This window comes from Dipodomys ordii, unplaced genomic scaffold (genome assembly GCF_000151885.1).
Source record: "Dipodomys ordii isolate 6190 unplaced genomic scaffold, Dord_2.0 Scaffold24, whole genome shotgun sequence".
In the NCBI taxonomy this organism is placed as follows: domain Eukaryota; kingdom Metazoa; phylum Chordata; class Mammalia; order Rodentia; family Heteromyidae; genus Dipodomys; species Dipodomys ordii.
In genome coordinates, this window is record NW_012267240.1 from 16,707,933 (window position 1) to 16,721,395 (window position 13,463).

Genomic DNA, 13,463 nt, shown 5'->3' on the forward strand with positions numbered 1-13,463 from the left:
TCTGCACGACTCCACCATGTGGGACGAGCTTCTGGGATCATAGAAATCTCCCAAGTCATCCCCAGATCCTGTCAGAACGCTGCCCCAGTCATCAGGAATGTTAGCTCCAAGGACAGAAAGTGAGGTTCACTTCTGCATTTTTAAGCAGGGATTTTTTGAAATATCTGATTATTATCTTTAAGTAGACATACAAAGGGGTTTCAATTCCAGCACGTCAACTTGTGAGTGCAGTGCGTCTTGATTCACGTCACCCCTTCCATCATTCTCCTCCATAAAGCAGGGATTGAACCAAGGTAGGACTGGCATCCGCAATCATGGTGCTAAGAGATGCTACATTCTCTGGCCAAGAACTTCTTGGGATTTGACAGGTAGAGACTACTCTTGTCTCTGGGTACGGTAGGATGATAAACACCCTTTCTCACTGTTAAGTCTGGAGATCAGGCTCTGCTGATGATTTCCGTGAGCCTGGGACGGGTCATTTTGTCATTGGATATGGGGACACACAGACAGGTCTGAGATTACAGATTTGGCTGGCTTCAAGAGAAAATGCCACTTGCTGAAATGACAGGGAGTAGTAGCTCAAGGAAGAGGAGAGAGAAACTGAGAGACAGAGAGGGGGAAGGGAGAGGGAGGGAGGAGAAAGGAGAGAGAGAGATTGGGAGAGAGAGATTGGAAAAGGGAGATTGGGATAGTGCGAGGAGCGATTGTGTGAGAAAAGTATAACCAAGGAAGAGTACTCCACACACCAGCTGGCTAAAACCTGATTGGTGTGGGTGTTGTATCACTTTGCCTCTGAGCAAAGAAGGTCTCCTCTTCCCTCCTCTTCCAGGGTCATTACTGTACTATTTAAAACAGCTGCAAACAACAATAGCAAATCAGAAAGGGAAAAGACCGGGGAGGAAAGGAAGCTCAGAGTTATCTGGTTAGCTCCATGGTTGGTGCCATACAATCCTAGCCCAGACAAAGCCTCCATGGAAAGAATTCTGGTAGGGTACCTGTCCTTCCTGCCCGGAGCTCAGGGAACAGCTAAAGACAACTAAGTTGGGGGCAGGGCACTAAGGGTGTGTTTACATCTTCTTATGTTTTGTCAAGTCTCGTGCACTTCTACACACTGTTGGTCACCAAAACCATAAGCTCCAGGCCCCACAAAACCTGAGCTGCCTCTGCCAACACCATGGGGTTTTACTCTAACCCCAAGGCTGCCTGGGATTCTCCAAAGTGTTTCCGGGAAAAGATCCTTCTTTGCAAGGCTTAGAAGTCTGTGTGAGTGGGATCTCCGCAAAAGTCCTTCTTCTTATATCAAAGAGAATGAATGCCATTCAAACCCTGAGACCCCTGTCTGGAATTACAGCCACTCCCAGCCTCCTGCTGAAAAGCTGAGGAGGGAGCCAAAGCCAACACCCTGTTTGTCTTTTAGACAAAACAGACAATGGCTTTCCCTAGCCATCATTAAAGTTGAGCCTCAGATAAGAGCCTAGGCCTAGCAGCTCATTTGCCTCCTGTATTCAGTCCCGGGGAGTCTAGCCCCACGCTACCTGGGTTCGTCCCAGGCTGCAGCAGAGCCATTTGGCAGACACTGTGGAAAGGAACAGTGCTGGGCCTCCCCCAGAGATTCTGTAAGTGTGAGTAAGCCTGGGAATAAGGATATGTTGCCAGCCCAGGGTCTATACTTGGAGAGCCCATCTTCTTGCTAGGGGGAGAGGTAAGATCTGGAGGTGCGGGTGTCCCCAGATGCGGGTGAGGGTTTGTGACCTTTCCCTGAGAAACTAGGGGCTCTTCACTTAGGGTCCTTGAAACTTCAGTCAGAATGACTCTCTGGACATGCCATAATGGTAAGAAAACTTGGTGAAGCTTTATTGGGGAAGCAAGCAGGCAAGCAGACAGAAAGACAAGAGCCACACTAACAGAGTGTGGATGCCTCAAAGGGAGAGCGATGAGGCTCTTGGACATCCAGGTGATTTATATGATAAAGGCAGGGTCTGACTCAAAGTTATGCCAATAAGTGTTTTTCTTTACTCACTCTTGGTGTTACACTTTTACCTCTTGAGCTCAGAGGCCTGAGTGAGACTGCCTGTACGTTAGCTATGTGCCCATCATGGTATCCCTTTTAGGAAAGAATGCATTTTGCCATGTATATGAAAACTGGTATTTCTCCTCAAGATAAAGAATGCATCCTGACACAGAGGTTTATCCTTTGAGATAAGCATGTTGTGCCAGGAAGAGCCATTTTTCCAAGCACTTGCTTCCTTAGGAATACAGGTCTTTTTAGGATACAGGTCTTTTTGTTCATGTGTTTATGATGGCCTTTCTCATCCTAATTATTTGGGGCCTGCAGGCAAGGTCAGATGGAGAAAGATGCTCTTGCTCTCTTTTTTTTTTTTTCTCCTTGTGTTAATACTGCAGCTCACGAAGGTGCGCGAGGGTTAAGACAAAGAAGTTGGTACTGTGTTTCTAAATACGCCGTTTCTAAATTCCTGGCTGCTATTCACCTTACCTTCCTGTCTAGGGGTATTGCTCAAGATCACAGAATCCTGGTTCACCTGCCTGAGCCTCTCACATCCTTAGGACAACCTCCAGCAGCTGTAGATATAGCCATGACCAGAACCCCCAAACCGAACATCCTACAATGAAATGGGCTTCGTCCACGCAGCCTAGAAACAATACAATCTATTGCAACCCTCGGGTTGACATGAATGAGCAAGCCAGTGGGCTAGAACATAAATCACAAGAAAATCTTTGGGCCCAATCTACCCCCACACCTAATCTATAAGCATCTTTCTCCTAGGCTATTTAAGTGACTTTCAGATGTTTAATCTGGAGTAGCAAGGCCACAGGTGAGATGCGTTGATAGGAACAGCTTAAGGCCATGAGCAGAGGAGATCCACTGGCTGGCATTGACACTCAGCCCTTTTGTCACCAACCAGCTGGGCAAGAAGAAACACAGGGTGAGGAAAAGAACCCTATCAACCTCTTCCCAACCCTGCAAGCTACAGCCTGAAAAACTCGCCTTCCTTGCCAAGGCTGAGGCTCCTTGGGGATGCCCCACGCCCACCCCCATGACTTAGGAAAAACAGAGAGGACAATGGGGGGAGGGACCACAAGCAGGATATATGCCATCTATCACCAAGTGCATTTCTAGGATCTACAGATCTTGTCCTAGCTCCCTCCAGGGCTGCTTCCCTTGCCCCACAGCCCTTGCTGGCTCCTGTGTTGGAAGGACATCAAACCCTCTCCTGGGAAAGCCATTAGCCCCTCCCCTCTGGATTTCACAATTCTAAGGCCACCTCCCTGCCCCACTCCCCACCCCTGCACCCCCACCTGAGAATTGAGGGGGCTGGCCATTCTCCCACCCCTGTCTCTACCCTTTCCTCTCTTGCCTGTCATGTGCTGATAGATAGGACAAGCCCACAGGCTTACTGTCACAGCTCAATGCTGACCTGAAGCACTGTAAAGAAGTACATGCATACATACCTATATGTCAGATTTCCCATTATAACTTTTTATCAGAAAATGAAACACTGAATTGAACTTGATGGTGCGTGCCTGTGACCCTCATTACTCAGGAGGCTGAGGCAAAGGATCCTGAGTTTGAGACTGGCTTGTACAAATGAAAGTAACTAGGGTTGGGGATATGCTCCGTTGTAGAGTACTTGGCTAGCATGTGCACAGCCCTAGGCCTGGATTCAGTCTCCAGTACTGAGGCGGCTGGAAAGAAAATGTGACACAAGAATGAATGTAAATGTGACATGGATAAACCAGTGTCAAGTCTGATAAACTGTTTCCTCTCCTTCCCCTTTTTTAAAAATATAAATGTTCCTCAAAAATATATCAGAGGCCAGTTGCCAGTGACTTATGCCTGTAATTGTAGCTACTCCGGAGGCTATGATCTGAGGATCACAGTTCAAAGCCAGCCCAGTAGAAAAGTCTGTGAGACTCTTATCTCAGTTAACCACCAGAAAACTGGAAGCAGCTCAAAGTGGTAGAGCACTGGCCTTGAGCAAAAGAGCTCAGGAACAGCACCTAGACCCTGAGTTCAAGCCTTCCATGACTGGTGCATGCATGCACATGCACACACAGACACAGACACACACACACACATGTTATCAGTAATTTTTCCTTTTTATGGGCATGTAAATTACCTTTAACATTGCTGAGAAATCCAATATCCAGAAATCCTCAATGTCCAGGGCCTCAAATGCTGCACAAATAAAGAAAAGTCGTGATAATCTTTGACAAAAGTCAGAAGTCCGTGCTGACTCATGCCCTGAGCTGTGAGCTAGCATATTGAAAAGAAAATGGTAACGTGGTTGAATGAATAATTCCACATGAGCGGGGACCCTGAATCCTGCAAAGGGCCGGAGCGGGAGCTTCATAGGCCTCGATCCTCCAGGAACGTTGACATGGGTTCCCTCTACATCAGAACTGCAGGCCAGAGCTGGGATAAATCCATCTGTGTGTAAGATGCAATATGTCTGCTAACTCACCTCTGGGGTAGCAGTAAGCTTGTTCTGCTCCATAAGAGCCCAGAACTTTCCTCCAAATTTGGAAATGACTTCTCTGTCCATGGCTTTTACTCCTCTGTGTGGAGAGAGAGAACCATTTTTTAGAAGGCTCAGATCCAGTTTGAGGACACAAGTGTGAATTTGGTTAAGATGTGTTCAGAGTTTTGTTTATAAAGGTCCTTAAATCCTTTATTTTTGGGGGGGAGAGGGGTTAGGGAGGGGCGGAGGGAGATTCATTGAGAGGTTCATTCCTGCTTTCTCTTCTCTCATTAGTTGAGATGCCAGAAAAGACTAAAAGGGAGGAAAAACAGGACAACACAAAAACAACACAAAACAACTGCGCTTGGCTTTGTAACTGTAGTCTTTTCATAACTCCTCTGGAAGTGGGAGAGAGCCTGAAGTTTGCTCTAAGCATTGTTTCAGTGACTTGCTGGCACCAAAGGAACAGGGCAGAGAAAGAATGGTTTCACTCTCCAGCTATTTAAAACAAGTGGTTCTGACCCATTTTAGGAAAATTACCCGGTGTTGTGCAAGCTGTGTGATTTGTATTAAGCACCTCAACAACAACAACAACAAAATGTTACTGTGTATTCTGTGAAATGTAAGGACAAGGCAGACAACTGTTGACATCTTGAATGGAGAAACAGGGGTATAAACTACCCAGTGCCTATGATACAAAGTGACATGTTGTATTTCTAAGTAGATATTTCGGCTGTTTGGCTAATGAGGTAGAATGGAGTAATCTTCAGTGTGATCAGTAGGGTTATAAAGGATGTAGGGAAAGATCGATGGCTGAAGATGTAAAATAAAACCAAACTAGTTTGCTGTCATACCACAGTTCTGACACTGTCTGGGAGAAAATATCTTTTGTTGTTGTTGTTGTTCTTGGGGCTTGAACTTAAGATCTGGGTGCTATCCCTTAGCCTTTTTGCTCAAGGCTGATGTTCTAGAACTTGAGCCACAGTTCCACTCCCAGCTTTTTTGGTGGTTAATTGGAGATAAGAGGCTCATAGACTTTCCTACCTAAGTTGACTTTGAACTATGATCCTCAGATCTCAGCCTCAAGTATCTAGGATTACAGGCGTGAGCCACCAGTGAGTACCCGGTTGAGAGGAAACATCTTGTCCTCAGCGCTGGCCCCAGCCTGGCCTGGGCTCAGTCCATGTTATTACTCAACTATTCTCACATTCTCCTTCTCTGAATACAAACACTTCCCTCCATTGTGAGACAGTTTATTAATAACTAGCATAACAATGAGGATGCCAGCTAGCTGAAATCTCTCCCTACAGAGGTGATCTGATCGGCGCCTGCCAATATCACTGTCAACATTCAGCTCAAATATATTTGTAAATCATCTGATGTCCTTTGTTTTGGTTTTTGTCTCTGTGTCTGCATCCCTTCCTTTTTTTTTTCTTTTTAATTGCTCCTCTGTCTTTTGTCTATCTCTCTGGCCTTTTAAAGTTTTCTATTGTCAGCTGCCCAGTGCTTCTCCTTTTAGGTCTAACAATGTGCTGGATTCCAGGAGCCTTGATTTTGGTCCTATTCTTGGCTGGACTATTGGGCACAGCCCCCAGGTACTGCCAAAGGAGTCCGTGCTTCCAGGGTTTGTTTATCCTGCATTGTGTAACTATAAGGGCTAAAAGGGCTCCTTCTGCAGAATCCATGTTTCTGGACTCATTTGAGCAGGCCTGACCTGAGTCAAGAATCAGAGGGAGACAGGGTGGTTGTTCTTTCCTATTTTAGGGAGAAGAAACAAAAATACAGTAACAATCACTTATGTGGCTGTTATTTATGCCCTAAGGAGGCAAAGGTAGGAGGACCTTGGTGTGAGGCCAACCTGGGCCAAAGTTAGTACAAGACTGTATCTGAAAAACAAAGTGAAAAGGGCCAAGAGTGTGTGCTCACTTGCCTAGCAAACGGGATGCCAAGAGTTCAATCTCCGTACCAGTACGAGAGGCAAGACAGAATGACAATGGGTCATCTAAACAGACCTCTTTCCAGAGATGAGGTTTTCAACCCTGGAAGACACATCTATCTTCCTGTCACCTCTGTGTTCCTGTTTGGTGAGCTCTTCTATGCGCTAGGGAGCATAGAAGAGAGATCTTTGAGTCTTGCAGTTCATCTCCCAATTCCACATTGCAATAGACTAGCAACCAGAAATATCAGCCCTCTCCTTTCTCAGTGTAAGCTATAGAAACTATGCTACTAACATAGGATTGTTTCACTTAGCTATTTTAGCAGATGCTGGTACCTTTTTGGGGGGTGGATATTGCCTGGGTACTATCTCTCTGATCTTTTTCACTCAAGGCTAGTGCTCTACCACTTGAGCCACAGCTCCAATTCTGGATTTTTTTTTTTTTTTGTAGCTTAATGGAGATCAGAGTCTCATAGACTTTCCTGCTCTTACTGGCTTTGAATTGTAATTCTCAGATCTCGGATCCCGAGTAACTAGGATTACAGGTGTGAGCCATTGATTCTTTCTCTGTTTCTCTCTATTTATCACCCTTCCTCTGTGTCCATCTATCTGTCTGTTTTTTCCTCGTACTTCTCTCCCTTCCTCCCTCTCTTTTTTTCCCCCACACTCCACATCTCCCCTTTGGAGTGACATTTGTCCTCCTTCCTCTTTGGGGAACATGCCACTGAGGATGTGGATCTCCCCAGAAAGCAAAGTCATCATCCCAGAGAGCACAGCTACCACCCCAAAGGCGCTTGCTTTTCAATGAGCTTCGATTTCAGTACTCTCCGAAGTGAAATCTTTTATTTCTTTCTCAGCTTGATGAAAACATTTCCAAGCATGCACTTTTCATGTTTTTTAAAAAAATGACATTGAATTCTCTGAGCAGGTCCCCTGAGATGACATGTTGATCTGCCATCTGGCAATATGGCATTATTTTACAGGGTCTCAGGGGACAATCTTTGATGTCAGGAATTCATCCTCAAGGATTTGTCAGGGAAATAAATATCTCTTTATCATAAAGGAGAGTTCAAACCTTTTCCCCATATTTACTCCTGGGTGCCTGCCAAAACTTTTCCTTGCAGCTTTTACAGATCTGCTGGGAAAATGCTGTCTTCATATTCTCTCTCTCTCTCTCTCTCTCTCTTTCTCTTTTAATTTCCCCTTAAAGGCCAAAGCAGATTTCCATTTCCCCTCTCTTGCTTTGAGGACAACAGACTTTTGTCTTGGGGGGCACTGTCTTGAAGGTACCCCACCCCATACTTTCTGGAATTCTCTAGCTGGTCAGGAGCATTCTGTCTGTGTGAAAACGGATGAGCCAGATTCCTGCCTGGGCCCTTCATTCACAGCAGGATGCTCACTCATATCCGGTGCCCGGTGCCTAGTGCCCACCACCCGGGCTCTTTAGAATGATTGGCACAAATTCTCCATAGCAGCTGACTGAGGAGATCCTGCCATGTGGTGGCCGGGAGGAAAGTTGCTATCTGCTCTGCTAACTTCACATCCAGCTCTTCCACTTGCAGCTGCACACTGGCCTGATGTGTGGAGACCCAGCTGGAAAGTAGGAAGGAAACAGTGAGTGATAGAGGCATTGCATCCAGGATCTTCCAGAATGCCTACGTCCGTCTTGGCAAAAGATCTCCAAACAACGCCCTCTGAAAATGACTGTGTCCATCTCTCTCTGTCGCACCTGTGTAGATAGGAACTGTGTTCTTTCTTGCCCAGCCCCTCTGGCTCACACCAGTAATCCTAGTTACTCAGGAGGCTGAGATCTGAGGATCATGGCTCCACAAGAAAGTCTGTGAGACTCTTATCTCTAACTACCCCAGAAGCCAGAAGTGGAGGTGTGGCTGGAGTGGTAAAATGTCAGCCTTGACAAAAAAGCCAAGCGAGACCTCAAAGCCCTGAGTTCAGTACTGGCACATCATAATAATGTGGTCTTTATGATCAGCCCTTGCCTCCTCTGCATTGGCCTGATTACTGATGACCTGTTTCAATAAAGTCCTTTGAATTAGGAGCAAAATGTCGTCATAAAAGAGCCAAAGTCAAAACGTTACATTTTCAACTTGGCATCAAGTAGGAGGTGTTTGCTAAGCACTGAATAGGAAAATCACTGGGTCCAAGGAGAGCCCCGGGGGGCACAAAAAGTGGGAGCCCCTAATTGCAAAATGGGCTAACACAAAAAGAGCTGGAGCAGTGGCTCAAGTGGTATAGTAGTAAGTACAAGATCCTGAGTTTAAAACTTAAAAGAGAACAAACAAGGGAGGGAGGGAGAGAGAGAGAGAGAGAAGGGTCCAATTGCACTTTTATACAAATTACAAAAATGATAGCTAGTGATAAGTGGGAACTACCTGAGTAAATTGTTTATGAAATAATAGATTCTTCTAGTTTGAGAGAATCTTGGAGAGCAGTCAGTCGGGCACTTTATTGATGGGGCCATGATGGCTCTGAGAAATTTGGAACCTTGAGGCTTTACCCTGTCCCCCAGATGTGTGATGGAAAGTCAAAGGTCTCTGCCCTTATTCATTCATCTTTTCCAAGGGAGCAGAAGAGATTCTCTCCATCTCCCTCTTTTCCCCTCTTCCTCTTTTCCTCCTCCCCCTCCCTCTTTCCCTCCCCCTCTCCCCCTCTCTCCCTCTCTCCTTACCTCCTTCCTTGTTTCCCTCCTTCCCTCACCTTCAGTCCCTCCCTCCCTCCCCCTCTCTCCCTCTCTCTCTTCCCCTCTCTCATCCTCTCTCCTTCCCTCTCTCTCTCTCTCTCTCCCCTTCTCTCCCTCTCCCCCCTCTCTCTATCTCCCTCTTTCTCCTCTCTCCTCTCCCATCTTGTGTGGCTCAACTTAGCCTTGCATGGCAAAAGCAGTGACATGTTCAAGAACGCAGTGGATAAATCACAGGAACCAATAGTTTGACTTCATTCCCCGACCCTGGATGCTCATTTACAATTATCTTCTTGTCTAGAACCGTTCCCTGTATAATGTGAGCTGTAGAGCTCTTCCCCAACTCGGTTTCCTCTTTTGCCATCAAAAGAGTGAATCTGACTTTTGGCTTCCTTTTCCTGGTTAGCGTGGTGGGCTCCTTCAGGAATGACGGCAGAGGGGGGACGGTGGCGGGGGGGGGGGGGGGCACCAGCCCCCAACACTCAGCACTTTGGACTCCTCCGGAGGGGGATGCCTTTTGGATCTCTCTCTCTCTCTTTCATCTCTGCCTCCCTTGTTTCTCTCCTCTCTGGGCTCTCTCTCTCCTTCCCTGTTCCTCTCTCCCTACTTCCTCCTCCTCTTTTCCTCATTATCCTCCTCCTCCTTGTCTCTCTGTCCCTTTTCCTTCCTTCCTCTTTCCCTCCCTCCCTGTCTTCTCCATCCCTCCTTCCCTTTGTCCCCCTCCTCCTCTTCCTCTCTCTTTCTTCCTTCCTTTCTCTTTTTCTCCCCCTTTCTCTCTCTTCCTCCTCATCCTCTTCCCTCTCTCGTCCTTCCCTCTGCCATCCCTGTTTCTTCCTCTCTTCCCCTCCCCATTGTTAGTAGACGTGCAGCATACTTTAGAAAACCTAGCTCCGGGGCTGGGAAGGTGGCTCAGTGGTAGAGCGCTTGCCTTGCATGCCTGAGGCCCTGGGTTCGATTCCTCAGCACCACATAAGCAAAAAGAAAAAAAACCGGAAGTGGTGCTGTGGCTCAAGTGGTAGAGTGCTAGCCTTGAGCTGAAGAGCTGAGGGACAGCGCCCAGGCCCAGAGTTCAGGCCCCACAACCGGACCAAAAAAAAAAAAAAAGAAAAGAAAAGAAAACCTAAATCCATCTTGCCCTTGCTTCAAAAATAGAATTACTTTTAAACTGGAAATCTGCATGTTCCTGGCAGGCTAGCTCAGTGCTTTGCAGGGCTATAACTTCACCCCTGGGCCTGAAATTGTTCCTGAAAGGATTTCTAAGCTTAAAGGTGTACAGTGGAGAAAGCTATCCTTAGGAAGGCCAGGTACTCATAGAGCAACTCTCCAAAACCACCCACCCTGCCAAGATTCTGGTCTGCCTGATGTGGGTTTGGTATGTAGATTATTATAAATAATTATAATTTAGGTAGCTTTAATGAGCCCTGGACCTCTAGGCCAACTCTTAACTAATCCTATCGCTGGAGACGCAGTCATCCAAAAATAGTGCGCTTGACTTCCCTGAATTTCTGTTACGATTTTTGAACACAGTTCTTAAATTTTACTTAATAAATCATCATTTCCTATTGAGAGGTGAGGCAGGGGTGAAAGAGAAAACAATGAGTTTTTCACTCGAGCTAGAAATCCTTTAATCTCTTTGGACCCAAATTTCCCTAGGCCCATTTAAAAAAAAAAAAGTGAAGTCTGACTTCCTTCCAGTATTCAGTTCCAGCCTTAAATGTTTTACATGATAAAACAGGGAGTTTCTCATTAGATTTTCCCATGTCTTCAAATGACTGATACGAAGAAAACCGGATAAAAATGTGCAATGCTTCCGCCATCTTGCCATGGATGGCTGTAGACTGAGTGGGAAGCTCAGGGCAGTTGACACGTGGCAGTAGAAAACCTGAACCATCTCAAAAAAGAGAGCCTGCAATAATATCCGATGATACCTTTCGTGCGTGCAACACCATATGGACTTAGCATAAGAGAGCCATGAGGTAATGGAGTCTCAGCATGGGCCATGCTTTTGCATGAGTTTGCTATTGAATTTGGAAACCTGCAAGTGCGTGAAACACATCAAAATCCAGGAGTTTCAACTTAATTGGACGCTTGGAAGGTAGTTTCAACAAAGAAACCTTATACAGGTGCTAGGTTGGGTTTTTTTTTCCCCTTACCAAGATGAGATATATTTTAATTATACCATCCAAGTATATGACTGACAACATTTATTTGCTTGTCCATTCGAGCTAACTGATTTGCTATTGGGTAGGCAAAAAAATGGTAAATAGGATCAGTATTGATTAGCAATAGGTGTTCAGTAATAGGTAATAGAGATTCTCAAAATCAAGTTCAAATGAACCAGAGAAAGAAAAGAACAAAATCTAAGTTAAAATGTGCTATTGAGAGTTCTTCATCATCAGGTCTGTGACAATCTAAGACACCCGGTATGGAAAGGAATATGAGCTTGCTGCTCAGAGGCTCTGTTTAGTGTGTGTGTGTGTGTGTGTGTGTGTGTGTGTGTGTGTGTGTGTGTGTGTGTGTGTGTGTGTGTGTGTGTGTGTGTGTACGTGCGTGTGCGCGAGCTTTGAACTGTGATTCTCAGATCTCAGCCTCCTGATTAAAATTATAGGCATGAGCCACCAGGCCCAGCTCTAATTTATTTTTTCAGTAGAAGAAAAGGTCAAAAGAAAAGGCATAACTGGATGACTGGATGACTATTTTATATTTGTTTACATTTTTAAACTAAGTTTATGAGTACAGTGCATCTTTGATCAATGCCATCCTACATTAAAAAATATTTATGGTAAGCAGGTATAAGCTTTTCACCAAGTAAAAATAAACTAATTATAATAAAATTAGGTGGGTTTGTTTTTGAGGCCATATCTTGCTAGACAGCCTCAGATTCATGATCCTCCTACCATGTCCAGGCCCTCTCCTTCCCCCCAAAAAAGAAAAAAAACAGCATTTTTAAATGGACCAGAGAACATATTTTTTAAAAGTGTTAAAATTATTGACTTGCACTTTACTTTTCTCTCCTCATGGTGTAAAACATATTAAAAATGGCTGGTGCAATTCCAGTGGGCACGTGACATATCTTGAATCAAGAAAGACAAACTTCTTTTTGTCAGAAGTGTCCATTTTCCTGCCAGTCCTCTGACTCTCTATAAATTCCAGGCAGTGCTGGAATGCACTCCTCCTGCTCGGAAGGCCAAGCACCTGTTTAATTTCACACTCCCTTGGTTCCTTAGGATAAACCCCAGATCCACAGTGTGGGCTCCAGTTAAATTCATTACTGGTCCAGATGTGCGTCTCCTGGTCAGCTGGCCTAGTAACCCTGCTGTTTATTGACAGGTTCTCAGGAATCAGATAGCTCCCAGTCAGCCAAGAAAGACATGCTGGCTGCCTTGAAATCCAGGCAGGAAGCTCTGGAGGAGACATTGCGCCAGCGGCTGGAGGAGCTGAAGCGTCTGTGTCTCCGGGAAGCGGTAAGCAGTTAAACCTGTATTGTCCGACGTCATCATCTATACCTATGGAAGGAAGGAAGGGTGGAGCCGGTTCTGGCAACCTCCAAACCTCCACCAGGTACTCTGGCACACACAGGAAGTAGATCTGGAGAGAAAATCACTTGTTAAAATTGGTGCCAGCAGTCCCCTAACTGGGACCCTGCCAGAAGTCAAATGACAAGGCAGATGAACAATTCCTTTTCCATGCACGGAGGTTTATAAAACATTTCCTCTCGTGTCATTACCTCATTCGTTAGAGTGGCTTGACTCTATTTTTCCAAGAGCATCTATCTGGATTTATGGTTGGGGGAAGCGTTTGCTTTTCCTGAAGACATTTCGGATATCATTGTGGGTCTGTAAGGTCACAGACTGAAATCCTCAGTAATCCATTTTTTAATTAGGTTTAATATTTTAAAATTTTTTGGTGCTGGTTCTGTTGCTTGAACTCAGGGCCTGTGCACTGTCCCCGAGCTTTCTTGTATAAGGCTAGCCACTCTTATCACTTGAGCCATAACTCTCTACTTTTGGCTTTTTTGGTGATTAATGGAGATAAATGTCTCATGGACTTTCCTGCCAGTGCTGGCTTTGAACTATGATCATCAGATCTCAGCCTCCTAAGATCACAGGTGTGGGCCACCAGTGCTTGGCAATGCTCAGGAAACCTTTTAAGTTCTCGGCATAGTATTCTGGCATTTTGCTGGTTAATTGGAAATAAGATTCTCTTCATATGTCTGACCCCAGCTGGCTTTCAACTTGGATCCTCTGATCTCAGGCTCTTGAGTAGCTAGGATTACAGACTTTTTTTTTTTAATTTTTGGATGTGTGTGTGTGTGTGTGTGTGTGTGTGTGTGTGTGTGTGTGTGTGTGTG

General features: G+C 45.5%; 1 protein-coding gene and 1 long non-coding RNA gene across 2 annotated transcripts in view; one reads left to right on the top strand and one right to left on the bottom strand.

Annotated features, from left to right (window-relative positions):
• Frmd4a (FERM domain containing 4A) overlaps positions 1–13,463 on the top strand; it is a 288,454-nt gene that overhangs the window by 241,178 nt on the left and 33,813 nt on the right. The window contains exon 15 of the mRNA XM_013014606.1: positions 12,443–12,576. Coding sequence (XP_012870060.1) covers positions 12,443–12,576 — 134 coding nt within the window. The remainder of the gene's footprint in view (positions 1–12,442; positions 12,577–13,463) is intronic.
• On the bottom strand, positions 3,579–4,575 carry LOC105984533. The gene is made up of 3 exons (XR_001174997.1): positions 4,485–4,575; positions 4,140–4,198; positions 3,579–3,705 (listed from the first exon to the last, which is right to left on the bottom strand). It is a non-coding gene; the product is annotated as an uncharacterized LOC105984533 (long non-coding RNA).